This window comes from Talpa europaea (assembly GCF_964194135.1).
Source record: "Talpa europaea genome assembly, chromosome: 2".
Taxonomy (NCBI): domain Eukaryota; kingdom Metazoa; phylum Chordata; class Mammalia; order Eulipotyphla; family Talpidae; genus Talpa; species Talpa europaea.
In genome coordinates this window covers 11,171,186-11,187,980 of record NC_140068.1, presented here as the reverse complement: position 1 = coordinate 11,187,980, position 16,795 = coordinate 11,171,186, and the positions used below count along the sequence as shown (strand labels likewise).

At 47.1% G+C, this 16,795-nt stretch overlaps 1 protein-coding gene across 1 annotated transcript in view; it reads right to left on the bottom strand.

Annotated features, from left to right (window-relative positions):
* Positions 1-1,574: 1,574 nt before the first annotated feature.
* Positions 1,575-16,795, bottom strand: part of FNDC1 (fibronectin type III domain containing 1) — a gene marked incomplete at both ends in the record, with an annotated part of 78,858 nt that continues 63,637 nt past the window's right edge. Inside the window, 7 exons of the mRNA XM_084257199.1 lie at positions 1,575-1,690; positions 4,587-4,709; positions 5,942-6,103; positions 6,864-6,893; positions 8,774-8,853; positions 12,122-12,230; positions 15,483-15,713. Coding sequence (XP_084113325.1) covers positions 1,575-1,690; positions 4,587-4,709; positions 5,942-6,103; positions 6,864-6,893; positions 8,774-8,853; positions 12,122-12,230; positions 15,483-15,713 — 851 coding nt within the window. The remainder of the gene's footprint in view (positions 1,691-4,586; positions 4,710-5,941; positions 6,104-6,863; positions 6,894-8,773; positions 8,854-12,121; positions 12,231-15,482; positions 15,714-16,795) is intronic.

Below are 16,795 nucleotides of genomic sequence, written 5' to 3'. Positions count from 1 at the left end.
CATAGCGTGAAAAGGAAAGTGTAGCAAGGACCTTCCTTGCTAAACCCCCCTTTCATGCACAAGAGCCCTGAGTGCTGCTTCAAGGTCCCTGTCCTGCTGTGCAAACTGAAAAGTGAGTCACCTATAAACGGGGCAACTCCTCTGTCTCCCTAAGGAATTTTAATATTTTTCCCAGGCTGAGAGTGCACGCATTTTCCTGACTGTTTTTACTGCAGAAAGGGGATCATGGGATTTGAGGAATCCTCAGCTGTCCCGGATGTCGGCAACTGCCGGGAGTTACTTGTTTCCTTATAACTTTTACCTTCCAACCTAGAAGCCACAGGAGGTTCGCCCCCACAGCACCAGCCCTGGAGTAATGGACTCCAGAAACTGGACCGCATTCTGCCCTGGAATCCCGTACAGGGTGGTCAGCCCGCAGGCCCCAGAAGGCCCGGCCTCCAGCCCATCCCCACCCCTGCTTCTCACTCGCTGAAACCTTTAGGAAAGAAGACAGACCCTCATTCTACAGAGCGCCTGAGGACACCAGAGCCAAGCACAAGGAGAAAACATCACGTTTTAAAAATAATTAGATGAAGTGTCTTTAAATAACCCCTCTCCTGCTCAGTCAAGAGGGGCGGGCTGCTGGAAGAGACCGGCAGGAAGGGCAAAGGAGTCTTTTAAAATTCAATGTTTAAATCGTTTGGCACCTAAACCCTTAATTAACCTGGAAACACATTGGGTATGTCCCCACAGGGGCAGCTGGAGCCTTTTGCACAGGGCGCTGCAGATGGTCTCCCGAGGTGGGGGCTCAGCTCTCACCCCACTGCTGCCAGCACTGCATCCCGGGTCACAGGGGGAACACGCCTCCCACTGCGGTCCATGACTCTGGGCACCCCCACAAGATGCTCATAAACATCACCCTCAGTCCAAAAAGTCCCATGCACATTGATCTAGTGAACAAGTACAAACTGAGCAATTTTAATCAATGTTCTTGCGGACAAGTGTGGATGTGTATATGCATATATACATATATATATATCAAAATTGAGAATTTACAATTGGATCTGATACATTTGGTCTAGGCGTGGGCAAGTCCATGGGCGGGGTAAGTCTTAAGTAGGATACATTTCCTTTGGTGGTGCTGTGACTAATGTAGTTCTGCTGTATAGAAGGAACCCTGAAGGTAAGTTCAGCTATTTTGGAGTCCTATGAGAAGAAAGCGTGTAGCATTCCATGAAGCCAGCACAGCACGCTTGTGCTGTTCCCTGGAGATACCAAAGAGTGTGAATTTTGTGCCTAAAAAGGGTGAAAATCGCACTGAATCAGAGGCACCTCCTGTGTGCTCTTGCTGCCTGTGGGAGGTGTCGCCTAAAGCAAACAAGAGAAGCGAAGTTAACAGCTAACAAGGAATCTGTGTGAAGTCCAGGCCAGGAAGTAGGACTGAGTTCCAGACAGAAGATGCCCGAAAAGTCCAGTGTCCATCATGTGGCTGACAGGGGGGCTGGGGACACAGTCTTTCTTTTCCTGTTCACAGCCCCTAGTGCAAGTAAGTCGAGGGACCGGGCAGAGCGAACGTTCACTTGATCCTTCTGTGGTTACCACTTCCCGGGAATGGAGACCCCACACTCGTACCAGCCCACATAGTAGTAGGGGGTTCCAAAGCCAATGCTGCCGAAGCTGACAGGCTCCTGGCGGTACTGGCGATAATAGCCTGGAGGGATAAAAGAAGGAGAGGAAAGAAAATGCATACATGATACTGTGGTTATGATAGGAAGTATACTTGGTTTTGTTCCCACCTCCTGGCACAGAACTCTTAAAATCCTTGGAATTTCCTAAGTGGTAAGAATGATAAAGATGTCTTGATAATCACATTAAGCTCCTTTAGCCACACCTGAGTTTATGGTAATGAGGTGACATTTGAAAAGCACCTAAGGATGGGGACTGCTCGCCAACGTACCAACCACATGCCACATGATTTGGGGGACTGAACTTTTAGTCCCACCCACCCCCCACCCCGACCTCCAGAGTGGAGCAAGAGCTTGAATTCAATCACCAATGGCCAATGATTTCATCAATCATGCTTATGTAATGAGACTTCCTTAAGAATATGGTTTGGAAGGTGAACTATGGGTACCAATAGCTATTGGGTACCAATAACTCTGGAAGTGCTGGGAGACCAGTGGTCCAGACAGGAATGGAAACTCCGTGCCCCTTCCCGGTTACCTTGCCCTGTGCATCTCTTCCATCCATCTGGCTGCTCCTGAGTTACATATTTTTTATAGTGAACTGGCAATCTAGTAGGTAAAATGCCTCTGAGTTCTGTGAGTTGCTCTAGAAAATTAATTGAACCAGAGGAGGGGGTCTGGAGCCTCCAACCTGTAACTAATGGATCAGAAACACAAGTAATAACCTGGGCCTGTAACTGGTACCTGAAAAGGGGTGGGGAGGGGAATGTTGTAGGACTGAGCCTTTCACCTGAGAGATCTGACACCAGGTCTGGGCAGAGAGTGTCAGAATTTAATTGAGGACACTTAGGTGATGTTGGAGAATCACTTGGTGGTGGAAAAGCCCACATTCAAAATTGGTGCCAGAATAGTAGCCTCAGAAGTGCCCAAACCAAAAGGAGCAATTCTTATGCTTACCACCTCCATTCAGTTCTCTTCTCTCTATGCACAAGTAGAAGATTTTAGCCAATAGCTCTGGAGTGCTCACTGCAGAGCAGGCCCCGAGCAGGGGCAAGCGCAAGTTACCAGAGTCTCACGGGTCCTCACAGTGCTTTGTGGCCACCTAAGCTCAGTCCTCCAAGGTTTACTGTGCTGGACTCTGAGATCTATAGAGTAAACATCTCAAAGGAAAAACTACTTATCACCATCTCTCCCTTGAAGTAGAAATGTGATGGTCCAACCTCCTTACACTTGCAGTTGAACAACTGCTCCCCCTGCTTTGGGCCTGTTCACTGTAAATGAAAGGTTACCTGCCACTCTACCTGCAAAAGCATTGACTAACCAGCAGCCTCTGTTGAGAGCCAAATCTGGGACCAGTCATAGAAATGCTCTGAAGTATGAGTCATGCATAGAATAGTAACCCTGAGGCACCACAGAGCTTGAGACAATTAACAAGTGGGATGGGTTTTGTAGAATAGCATGATGGTTAATTGTGTGTGTCAGCTTGACTAGGCTATGATACCCAGGTACTTGGTCAAATAGTATTCAGGTGTTTCTGTGAAAGGATGATTTAGGTTAAATGAATGTTTACATCAGCAGACCTTGATTAAAACAGGGAACACTCCACAATATAGCTGGGCCTTTCCCATCAGTTGGTGGCCCTAATAAAAGAGGACTGACCCCCCAAAGAGGGAGGGTCTCTGCCATAGACTGCCTTGGATGCTGCCTACAACAGCAGCCCTTGCCTGGGTCTCTAGCTGCTGGTCGACTTGCAAGTTGGACTTGGCAGCCTCTACAATCTAGTGAGTCAGGTCCTTAACATATATCAATTTCTCCTCCCACTTCCCTTTCTAATTGGTTCAGTTTCTCTGGAGAACCCTGAGTAATACACTTATTTTATACTGTTTTGTGTATTTTACTATATTTTATTAAAGATTTATTTATTTATGCATTCAATAATTGGAGTACAGGCCAGAGGTATGGGAGGATAAGAGGATTCACCAGAGATGGAGTGGGGAACAGAACAGGCAGATTGACTGAAACACACTGCTGAGGGGAGCAGCAGGCGTGTCAGGGGAGGTCTGCTAAGCCATGTGGGTTGCTCCCTGGCCAGGGATCGAACTCATGCTGCAGTGGCTTTGGTCAGCTTCACAGGTTGCGTCTTAACCCCTTGAGCCACCAGGGAGGCCCCTATTATACTATATTTTAATTCTTTGGAAATGGGTAGCTTGTATGCCACCTATGCTATTTTTCTCCAAACTAAGAAAGTTGATAGACAGACCATCTCAGGTCATGCAAAGGTCAGATCACCAAGACAAGGACACAGCAGGAGAGTGTCAGACTTCACTCAGTTGTTCTACTTCTTTGTTGGTTTGGGGGCTGGATGAGTTTAAAACATATGACAGTTGTTAACCTTTGCTGTGAATATACTCGTTCTCACTCATAGTGTTGCCATTATCCAACAGTTGAGACATTTTCTCCTGCAGCATTTCATGGCTGATTTGCATTTATCTTTCTTTCTCTGTCATTGCCATTGCCCGATTGGGAGGGCCTCCAACCTTTGCGTTTCTAGGTAGACTTTATCACTTGACCCAGACTGTCTTTTCTGAAAACTCTCCCTGACAGACTCTGAGTGGCCCTCTGACCTATGACTATAATCTGCACATTTCCTGGCAATAGGACCATTGTACGATATCACCCTTGTCATCATCTGCACTTTAAATAAAGTGGTTCACTCTTAGTAATCTCCCTCTGTACCCCTCACCTCCCAAATCCACATCCCATTTCAGCACATGGTGGGAATATTTTGTCAATTCCTTATTTTTATGATTCCAAATTCTGCCAATATCCATCTTCAAGTGGCAAAACTACCATGAATTTCCCCCTATATTAGCCATCCACTCCCACCCCCAGTGTAACACATCAGGCCTTTGTTGGCATTACCTGGAATGGTAGGGAGACCTTCTATGTAGGATTGAGGCCCTGTTCTTCCATCAAGATGTGAATCCACAAATTGGCAATGGTCTTCACCTCTCCCCCAGCTGTCACCAATGCTGTAGAATGTGTCTGAATAAAGAACATAACAGGCCAGCGACTGGTCAAAAGATGTCACAACTGGTTTGCACAAGTTTTGGAGACTATTTGAACTGGATGTATTACTTAATTCTATGTGCTGTACTTTCCATGTTTGAACAGCAGTGATAATGGCACCATCTTCATAAGTGTTGTAAGGATTCAGTGAGATCATGAGTGCTAAATACTGATGTGTTCAATAAATGGAATTTATTTATATTATAACAAATACAGGTTATACATAGTAGACCTTTATACTCCTTAGTTTAAAAAAGGAATAAACTACAATAGTCACAGAATATCATATAAAATATTTATGAAAGATGTGAAGATCTACAAGAATAGAAGGACCTGGTCTCAGACCCAACTAGCGGTGGGGTACGTGTCTGGCATGGGACACTGTCCGCGGTCCTGAATCGCAGCTGCACAGTAGGGCAAAGTTGCTCTCCCAACCCTGGGATACCAGAGATGGCTGTTCAGCTCTTTCAAGAATTGTAAAGCAGGGGAGGAAAAGGGGCGGTGGGAGGGAAAGGAAAGAAAGAGCAGGGAGAAGCAAGGAGACAGAGGTTGTTGGGAGAGGCATATATGCTGAGAAACTGCCAGAGTGGGGGCTGATAGGGAGATTTTTCTTTGGCGACATAGTCTTGAAATGATCAACACTAATGAAAACACTTTCCCCTCCCCCCCCCAAAAAAAACCTGACTTATGACAAAATATAGACCAGTTGAGGGATTTTTTTTAATGTGTGTACTAAAAAATTAACGGTTATGTAAATTTTGAAATAAAAATGAAATTTGTGTAGGAGGTGAGTCAAAACCATCTCTGTAGAAAGGCTATCTTGAAAATGTTAGTACTGCAAGTTAATTGTTATTCTTTGTTTTAATTCTTTACCAGGATAAAACAATGTTTTTATTCAGAGACAGAACAAAGAGTACTTGATGCTAAAGTTCACTATCTACATTTTTTTTCTCTGTGAAGTTGTGGCAATGGCGGGGACTGGAAGGGGAACTTAGATTTCCAGCTTGTACTCATACAAATTATTACTGAGTTAATGGCAAAAAAAATGACTTTCGTGTTTCTGGATATCAGTGTAAGAACTAGCCCACAAAAGTGATGTATATTCAAGCCAGTGAGACACAATGGGCCCACGCCTCAATGTGAAGCGACTACCCAATAGAATGGAACCCTTTCATACTTGCCAGAGTTGACCATCCTCAAAGACCTACCTTTCAGGTTGTCACTGAGGTAGATCTTATACCTCAGTGAATTGCAAAGAACGACTCCCACAAACTTTCTGTACCATGTCCGCTTCACGTATTGCCTCCCGTGGCAGTCGGTGTGGCCAGGGTCATGTTTGAAAGCAAATGGGATCCAGATGGGCTCACCACCTAGACAGTGCAGATACACCTTGAGGGAGGTGGCCACAGGGCTCATTACGGCCCAAAGTACCAGTAAGTTCCCTGGCTTCCCTTCCTTTCAGGGCTTTTTGGGGTGAAGTGCTCCCACTTCTGGAAGGAGTGCCCTCTTTCTCTCTCCCCTTCTTTCTTGCACTAACGAATAATCAGTAGTCTCTTTCACCTGAATATGATTTAGAAATACAGCTTACCCGAATATAGTGAATCCCTTCACTAAAGTATTCTGGGAGTAAGAAATCCTTTAAGCCTCAAGGAAAAATAAACTCTGGGGGCAAATTTGCTATCCTACTCCCCATTCCTGAAGTTCCTCAGCCTCCTTCTGGTCTTATCACTCATCAACCCTGCTGTGAAGTCAAGCAAGGGGGCTTTCCTAGTTTGTTTGAAAAGTGCAGTAAAAATTTGTTATACACTTGCATATTTTGCTATCGTTTGATCCATTTGAAATATTCAAAAGGATGATGTCAATTATTAAATGTAAATATTTCATAGATATTGACCACCCCATAATGATTTTGTTTGAAGACATTGTTTTTTTTTGGCTCTGTTAAAAAATTCCCAGATCATTCTTTTCCCTGGATCATGATATAGGCCTTTGACAGGGTACAAGGAAACCCTGGAAACTGGCAGAAAACTATGAAAATGTAAAAATAGTCCAGCATTTCCACTTGTGAGTAATTATAACAATCTTCTATTCAATATTCAACTTGACAACTTTATCAAGAGAGAAACTTACCTGGTGGCCTCACAACAAGCAGTGGATTGTCTATAAAATGAAAAAGAAATAGTTGTCTTCAGTATTGTATTTCATGACCATGTAATCATTAAAATGTTTTTTGTAATTACAAGAGTTAACCAGACTGAAATAAAAACAATGAAATGTTATTTCATAAATGCCAATATTTCCCCTTAGTTTTTATTTTCTAAGCATTTCCTTTTGAGGAATGGTCTAATTATATCACCTTGCTATTTATATAGAAGCTTTTTGTGGGTTTATATGTGAATTCCATTATATGCAAATCCCTAAAAATAATCTTTTGATACTGGCTACTACAAAATAATTCTACATTCATTATTGCAAACATGTATCTATCTTGAGAAAAAGATAGGCGTTTTCTAAAAAGGTAAATATGTACCTACTTTATGATCCCTCCACTGCACTTGTAGGTATTTATCCAAAAGAAATTAAATCATGTCTATACAAATACTTGTTCCTCAGTCTCACCCAAGACAATCCTATTAGAGTCTGGAAGGGCCCAGATTTTCATCTCTCACCCCTGGGAGGCCACCAAGGTAGAGTGGGAGCAGGGTGGCTTGCCTCTTGGGAAGTGGGTGGCAAAGAGCTTTATTCTCAAAATTTTGCATTGCAATCTCAGAAGTTAGCTTCATATCGTTTTCTACTGCAATCTATATGATACAGATTTCAGACTTTAATGTCTGCTTTTTATGGATGTGGATGATTTTTTTCTATAGACTTTGCCATGTTAATTCTGTAGATGCCAAAGGACCATTTATTTTTAGGAAATGCAACCACAGACATGTTCTTGACTCAAGCAAATTAGCCCTTGATAATGAGTTCATCTTCCTCTCTCCTAGCTATGAACAAGAAATATGCTTTCTTGATGAAATAGGTGTAAATATTTTGGAAGGCCTTTGCCTATCTTTCCAGTTCAAAGTATATTCCCACAAAAGATTTTATTTTTCTACGTATTCTGATCCTGTACTTTCAAATCTCCACTTAAATATATCTTCCAGTGATAAATGTCCTTTCACCAGGCATCTTCCAGTGACAAATGTCCTTTCACAGAGGAAATAATCTAGCCACTTGCAGACAGAGCCATTGCCATATGGAGCGGGCTCGGCCAGGCTCCCAGGGACTCTGGCGTGGAGCCACAGGGACAAAGATGGGCTTCCTAGAGGGAGAGGTGGCGAGGCCAGGCATCCAGACTGTCACAGGTCTGTGGAAAGGCTTCAGGCCACCACCACAGGCACGTTTTCCTGGAGGGCCGAGAGCCTGTACACCAGCATCCCAGGCCCGAGCATGAGTGTTAGTGTTGCTTATGAGACTACATGGGCTTTGGATTAAAGTCTCCACCTTAAGTGAAGACATCTCGGTCTCCCAGTAAAGGAAGCATCGTAGGGATGGACTCCCTGGTAGAAGCAACTGCCTCTGGCCACAAGACAGTTGTACTCGTCAGCAGTTTGAAATACAAACAAAATTATTTCTGTGACTAAATCTTTTTCAGATAGATTTAAACTTATCTCTCGCACGTGGCTAAAAACTGGATTTTTCCCCCCCTTCATTGGAATTTGAGCTTTCTATTTCCCAGACATTTCCAAAGAAGACTTTGATTTCATTATCCAAGTTTTAACCCGGAGAAAGAAAATACTGTTGATTTTATTTATTTACTTACATTTTAAAAGGACAGGTTTGTTAGGAAAAGGAGAAAGAAAAAGAGGCGTCTGCGCAGTCCCCGGCGGCCAGGAGAGCTGCCAATGTCGACTTAACAGAGAGGGAGCCGACGCGGACTCATTGAATAGAAAGGAAAGGATTTCACGTCATTAAAGTTTTCTCTGTTACGGTTGTGATTCCTGATTATTTGCTCTTAAGAAAAGGAAACAGTGATTATGTGAAGCCGCCCATACCTGATTCTGTAACAAAAGAGACCGAGGGGCTGACAGGTCCATAGCCATGAGGATTTTTGGCTTGAACTTTAAAATAATACCTGAAATTGGAAGAAAACACTTTTTGAAACCTAAGTTTGACTTCTGCGTGATGAGACTGACCCCCCAAACCTGGAGCCCAGCTTTCCACAAATGCATGTACCACTGCTGTTTCTTCATATTTTTTCTGGGCTTTCTCATTTTTTGAATAGCCTTTTTTTTTTTTTTTTTTTTTTTGCATAGAGGAACCAAGATATGGGACAGAGATGCGGGGGTAGGGAGGAAGAAGAGAATTCCCCAGAGACAGAGTGGGGAGCAGAACAGGCAGATCTACTGAAATACACAGCTGAGGGGAGCAGCAGGCGAGACAGGAGAGGTCTGCTGTGGGTCAGCTCCCTGGCCAGGGATCAAACTCAGGCGTGGCAGCAATAGCAATGAGACTTAACCCCTCGGCCACCAGTGAGGCCCAGAATAACTTCTAAAAACAATGCAATCAGCGGCACAGACGTGCGGTTAAAGAGAACTGAAAAGGCACTTAGACAAGTAAGGCCCTCGCATGGAGGTGTGCCCCAGGTGCGCAGGGCTCCCCGGGGAGATGCTCCTTTCTTCCCCTGCTCTCGTCTCAGCTTGAGTCCCACACCCTGAGAAGGAGAAGTTGGGGCCACAAAGCACACGCAGAACACATTTGAATTTTGACTGGATTCTTATCACTGGGTCCTGGAAAAGCAGGATGGCTGACCCAGCAGTGCTGAAACTCGTGGTTGGCAGAGAGCAGGGCACCCAGCCAGAGGCTGCCTCTGCAGTGGCACTGACCCATCGATGAGGCTCTGGGCATGGAGTGGGCACCGTGGCTGGCTCTGCAGCCTGAAAATTTCCTGAGTTTCAAGGTCTGTGTCTCAAAGAACCAGGGGAAGTGGAAAACGCCTGGAGAGGTTTTGCTGTGGGATTGATTTTTGTCTTGGAACAAAGAAAGCGCTAGAAAGCACATTGTCTGAATGAGCTAGTTCATCTAGGGAAGGACTGAGAAACCAAGTAGGTTGGGTTCCCAAAGCAGATACTTCCTATTCCTATGAGCAAGGACAGGAAGTGGTGGTCAGGCCATAGCGGATCCTTCCAGGAACCTTTCCAACTGTTCCTGATCGCCTGTTTTCCCACCTCTGGGATTCCAGCTGTCATCTGTTGTCTCTTAGTCCTCAGCTACTTACAGGCGAAGAAGGGGGAATGAAATATCCCTGGAGCGATGGTGTCCGCCATTTTAGAGCCTCATGATGAGCCTCTTCCTGTGGCTTCTTGCCAGCAGGAGTCACACTTCACTGTTACTAAATGCTTCACTTAAGACAGCAGATGGCACGCGCTGATAAAAGAGCTTGCGTTAGGGCATCCAGGGAAACAATGAGCAGGTGCCTCCAGCCTCTCCCTTCCTGGCGGTGGAGGCCAGCCCTTGCGCCGGGGCTAGAGTGGCCATAGCTGCCCCGCGTCCTCCTGCCCCTTCCATTCAGGTGCCAGGCGGGCATCCTGGAAAGGAGCTGGGGTAGCAGGTGCAGCCCCTGTCTGTCATGTGGGGGCAGGTAGGACAGAAGTGACAAGGGGCTCCGAAGGTCCTGCGGGAGCAGCCTGTCCAGTCTCTGGCCCCCTCTCCTCACCCTCCACATCAGCCTGTTTTCCTTCCACAAACACGCCAGGCTTTTGAACAAACTTTCTGCCGGGAACAACATGGCCTTACCCGGCCCCCACCTCCTGCTTATCTGGCTTCCCCAGGAATGGTAACACACCCGAGGGTGCCCTCGGACTCATGCGTGGGGGACTTTTCCCCCTCAAGGTACCAACCAGTGAACGCTTTTGTTTATAAACAATCTGTCTCCTATCAAACTCTGGGCTCCAAGAGGGCTGTGGTGCGTTTCTGCCCCTACTGAAAGGATCAGTAAACCGCCTCTTGACATGATACAAAACTCAACATCAGCCCAGCAGCAAATGGTGTAGAAAGAACACTGGGCTGGGCAGGGGAGGGCAGAAGACCGGGATTCAAATCCTCCTGCAAGTCACTAAGGCGTCTCCTGCTGTCTGCAGCAGCCTGTCACTGCACACAGCTGGAAAACTGCATGTTGACCCCGTTTGCTTCATGACACTGCCTCTGTTTCCTTTAATCAATTTACCATCATTGTTAAGGAAAAATAAAGATAAGGGCCTTCTTGGTTTCCTATTTTGTGACTTACTCCTTATTTGCTAAATTCTGACGTTCATAATAGCTATGAACACTGGGTTCAAGGGCACCCAAATGTCACATTGAAATGAGGCAATAAACCAACAACCCAATCGAAAGCTGGATGAAAGACCTCAACAAGAACTTCTCCAAAGAAGACAGACAGACGGCCACAGGCACGTGGGAAAATGCTCATCATCACCATCAGGGAAAGGCAAATCGAAATCACAAGGAGTGACCATTCACCCCTGTGAGAAAGCCTGGGAGCCACAGATGTTGGTGAGGATGTGGAGCAAAGGGGGGCCCTCACATACTTGGGGGGATGTCACTTGGTGCAGCCCCTGTGGAAAACAGGGCAGAGACTCCTCAAAAAATGAAAAATGGAAATACCATGTGATCCAGCAATTACGGCTTCCAGGTATTTACCCAGAGAAAGTGAAAACAGGAACACGAAGGGAGTAAGCTCCCCTGAGTTCACAGCAGTGGTCACAGCAGCCATGAGCAAACACAGACGCCCACCGACAGACGCCTGGATGACGAAACTGTGGTGTATGGGCTCGATGGAATACTACTCGGCTATCAAAAAGATGAAATAGTGCCTTTGGGGACAAAATGGCACCTTGAGGTGGCTGTGCTAAGTGAAATAAGCCCAAAAGTGAATGACAGATACCAGATACTTTCACTCATTTTCGAAATATAAATAACCCAAGAAAACAAATTGGCAAAACACACACAAAAATAACTCTTGGACTCTGTGGAAAATCATCACGGTTACCAGAAGGGCTGGGGGGAGGGAGGAGAGGTGGGGACAGGAGAGTGTGCGGCTCTGGTGGGGGGCAGGTGGGCATGTGTGTGCTGTACCCCCAAGTCATACAGTCATGTAAGCAACTGGCAAATCAATAAAATGCAAGAATAACTTTTTTTTTTAAGTCCTTCGAGAAAATTGAGGGCTCTCCTCCCCAAGGCAGGTCCTGTCCTTTCTCTGTAACAAGGGCGTTTTGTTCCAACCTCCTCTGCATTCCTCTGAGCACAGAACACAGGAGATCTGGGCCACCGGCCTGACCTTGAGCCCATGAGCTACGTACGCACTGTGCAAGTCTAGCCCCAGGCGCAGGGACAGAGTCTCATACCGTGTGTTTGGCTTCAGGTTCTCGATGGGCAGATGTGTCACCGAGGAGGTCTGAGTGGACCACTTGTTCCTGATGAAGTCTTCATAGGAGGCACTGTAGACCAAGTAGCCTGGAGGTGCAAAGAAGAACCACCCAGTGGGCATCAAGGAGCCAACACCCAGGAGGCACAGAGGGGAAGGGATGGCAGAGTCGGGCTGAGGGGAGGGCTCAGGAGGGGCCAGCAGCACGCTGGGTCAGGTGGAATGTAATGCGTGCACCTCTGGGTTCCCAGACCCTCTGTGACTCCAGCTGTGAATGGCCAAGTTCAGGACACCCTTGACGACGACGGTTGGTTCCCAGCCTCCCTTCCTCCACTTAGAGTCTCTCACATTCCCAGGCCTTGTCCAGGCCTCAGACGCTTCACATCTAATCCTGACAGCACAGAGGATAACACAGCAGCAGAAGACATGGTGGCCTCCACAAGGTGTTGTTTCCTGAGAGACACATACAGTCCTGCCTGTGCAACGAGAGACCCCCCCCCCCGCCCCCCGGGCCTCCTCACCCAGCAGGTGAGCCTCTCCCTTGCTTTCTAGCTGTTGAATGCCGGGCCCGCCTGGACCTTTCTGTCTAGCGGCAGCAGCGGGCAGCTCTCCACTTGCTTTTTGCTGTCACAGGATGTCGCAGCCACCCTGGGCCACACCTATCAGCCTTCCGGGCTGCCTGAGAAGGCCTAGGGTGCTCAGGCCGCAGCTTTGCATATCCCTCACACCGGCTCCCTTATGCTATTCACACAGGAAGAAACATTTGTCAAGCACTTCCTTGTGCCAAACATTCTGCTAAACGCTGTCAGTGAAGCTTATTTGGATTAATTCTCTTCGTCCGAGCATGTCAGCATTGCCATTTAACACTTGAGGAAAGTGAGCCTTAGAGGTTAAGTATCTTTCCAAGTTCACACTTGCTGATTCATTCCACAAATATTTACCGTGCGCCTACACCTTGGCAGACACCGTACCAAGTGCTGGAGACAGAATGGTGTGCAGGAAGGCAAAGAGGAAAGAACTAGACCCTGCAGTCAGCACCATGAGGCAGGTGCCACATGCTCTGAGGGGGGGCAGGGAGCACTGACTCCTCAAGGAGGACAGCATCCTGGGGGTCAGGAAATGGGGCTGATGTCTGAGGATGGGCAGCACTTAAGGTGTGTGGGAGCAGGTGAGAGAGGGACCACCTGGGGAGATGCTGAAGAAGGAGGAGCCAGGGGGAGGAGCCTTGGAGGAGCAGCTGGGGGAGGGAGGGAGGCGAGTCTGAGAAGCACAGGATGGAGAAGACCCGCAGGGCCTAGGTCACGCAGGCAGCTGCTTTTCAGTCCAAAGAAATGAGCGGACATTCAGGGGTGACACACCAGACTGTCCACAGTGCAGCCCCGAGCAGCAGAGAATGCCTGGGTGTGGGGTGTGATGGGTGTGGGGTGTGATGGGCATGGGTTGTGATGGGCGTGGGGTGTGATGGGTGTGGGGTGTGATGGGCGTGGGGTGTGATGGGCATGGGACGTCATGGGCTGCTGTAATATCCAGTTGAGAGCTGGCAACAGGCTTAGGTTAACGTGCTGGTTAATGGACAGAAAGGGTGGTGCCAGAAGAAGATTGGCTGTCGTGTGATGGAATGTTCCACTCTCCTCAGCCTGAGAGGATTTGGCATGACTTTATACTGGGGGTGCCCGAGTCACTACGACACCCTTCCACGTTATTTATGCTAGTGTTGTGACTGCTCATGTACTGAGGTTTGGTTTCGGGTTAGGTGGAAGGGAAGTGGTGGTGTGAGACACAGAATCCTCCAGACAGCTTTGGGATGCTAAGTTAGCAAGGCAGGCAGTTCAGAAGCACGCCCTCTACAGGACAGTGCGGGAATCATGTCTTGGCTCAATCCAGAGACTCCTGTGGGGGTCCTGCCTGCATCAGCCCCTGAGGCACAGCAGAGCATGACCAGCGCCCTCCTGCAGCCAACGTTTCTTAAGAGGCCCCTGGCACAGGGCGCAGTGGTGTGTTTGTCTTAAATAACACCGGTTATGCAAGAGATCAAAAGCTTAGTAGCTTAAAAGAAGGTTTTTAATTACTTTCCGGTATGCTAACTTGCTTTTAAAAATTGTCATTCATAAAACCACATTCAATGAATAAAACACTTTGCTGGCTGTTTTGACCACAGACTTCCCTGCTGCTATGAGGCATTCACTTTCTGCCAGGGACACGCTGGCCTCCGCAGATGCTGGCCTCCACAGCCCATGCAGCGTGGACCACAGCAACCGCCACAAACACGGACACCGAGGACTCAGCCTCCTCCATCCTGACCCTCACTGCCCTGGGCCTTCAACCACATGGGCTGGACACCTAGGTGCCCCTAGGACTCTGGTCCTGACTTTTGGGTTTCTATGCAAATAACATAGGAAAACTCCTCTCAAAATGTCTTTGGACATTTTTCTCATTTTAAGAGATAATGTTGGAGAAATAAAAGCAAAACCTTTAGTCATTTTTGAATTCTCTGAACTAAACTGGTATAACAGTGGCAGATAATAAGTCAAGTTCCAACCAATGCCCAGTCCGCAGACAGACAGACACACAGACACATTCCTACTTCTTGTATAACTTGTAGGCCAGAATGCAAAGGAAATACCTATACAAAGAAAATATATAAATTCTCTTCTTTAAGAATGTATTTCAACAGATTTATCCTCAAATATATCCTTGGGAGAGTCAAATGAATTCATGAACAGCCACAGGCCAGGGCTGAAGAGGCACAAGCTCCTTGGACACGTATCCATCACATCCGATTCCCATACCAGGAGTTCAGAAGCACCCAGAGGCAGGGAAAGCAGGTTAGAGTCCTAATCCCAAGGGGGAGGCCACAGGGGGCCAGCTCACAGTGGACAATAAGGGCTGGCCGGATGATGGATGAAAGGACGATGCGTGCATAGGTGAAGGTGGATGCGTGACTGGATGGATGGATGAGTTGGGTGGATCAAGGATAGATGGACAACTGGACACACAGATGAACAAGATGGATAAACACATGTCTTCCTTCAGAAGGGAAGAACACAGGCAACAAGGGAAGCCTTGGACTTGGGGGGACTCTCTGGCCACGCACAGGATTAGAGACTGTTATAGATGTAACACTTTTGCATAGGAGGAAACCAAAGTCCAGGGGAATGAAGTACATAGATCAAGGTCACACAGACAATCTGGGACTAGAATTCAGGACTTCTGGCTTCCATCCAGGGCTCTTTAAACTGCCCCACAAGGCTTCTTTTGTTGCCTATGTTCCATCCAGCCCTTATTGTCATATTTCCTACCGACAGATTGATGGGAACTCCAGGCATCTGCCTTGGACACACCTGTGACCACATCTCCCGGAGTGGCTTTGTCCCAGTCCACGATGACAAATGAATGGCACCCTTCCATGGCGACCACGGTGATGTTTCGGGGAGCATGCTGAGGGGGCAGGTCATTCTTCGTCAGGTCATTTGGGATGATTTCATTCAGGCTTTCCACTTGGAAGTGATCCAGAGCATCGGTCAGAGAGCATGGAGTCAATGGGTCCTTACTGAGGTATGTCACATAGGGAGCTGGAAAAGAGCAGAGATGCTCAGTCAGGGCCAGGGCTCATGGCCTTCTCTGAGGGAAGACACCTAACTTCTTCTCCATGAAGTCTGACTCACAGTCATTCTGTACCTACCAGGCAGAGGCTCCAGGCCCCAGTGCGATACCAAACGCCCCCAAATGGATCCATGCAAATATACCTTTCAATCTGGCGGTCTCAAAGTCTTCTAGTGCCCAATCAGTACTGAAGACTCTGCTTTCATAGTGATTTTGAAGGAACCCCAAACATTGTGTCTGTAGCAACCTGTCTTTCCTATACCCAAATATTGGGGAAGTGTGAAGGAGGCCCAACTGGCACTTAAATAGGGGTCTCTCAACACAGTTTATTCCCTAGACTGTCTTGGGACCAGGGGAAAATGTGCAGAGATGACAGTGATACCCCTATTAGTGCCTGGGGCCTCCCTAGGGCATGAGACACCCCCACAACCACCTGCAATATCCGCACAAGGTCAGGCCTGAACAGCCTCAAACAACGTGACATCTGAGAGCAGTTATAGCTACTCACATGATGGACAGGATCGAGCTTTTGCTACCCACATTGTCTCCGTGCATACAAGGGCCCTGGGACTGATACCCCATATCACAGATGAGCTGTGACCTTGAGAGGGTCAGGAAGTTAAGGAGATTTACCTCCAACCCATAGCTGTCAAGAGAAGTTAGAAAGGCCTAAGAGTTAAGGGTAGGGCTGTCTACATGCAAGACTCTCAAATAACAAGTTCTAAAACTTTCTAAATATTCCATGGCATCTTTGGGTACTAGCTTCTCATTCTCAACTGCTGTTAGGACTGGAAGCAATTTCTAGATTCTCTACTTTTCCAGTACTCTGTATAAATTAGGCCTTTTGAGCTTGCCATGGGTGTCATCATAAAGTTTTGGGGAGTCATCTGCCATGCTTTATGGTCACAGACATGTGAAGATAACCAGACTACAGTGAACATTTCAGCCTTCAGAAGAATTCTTTGGAACAGTTAACGATTCCACTGACAGAATTTCCATTACTGTCATGCACTCTCGAGAGAAGAGTCGGAACATTTGGTGGATTGGGTCA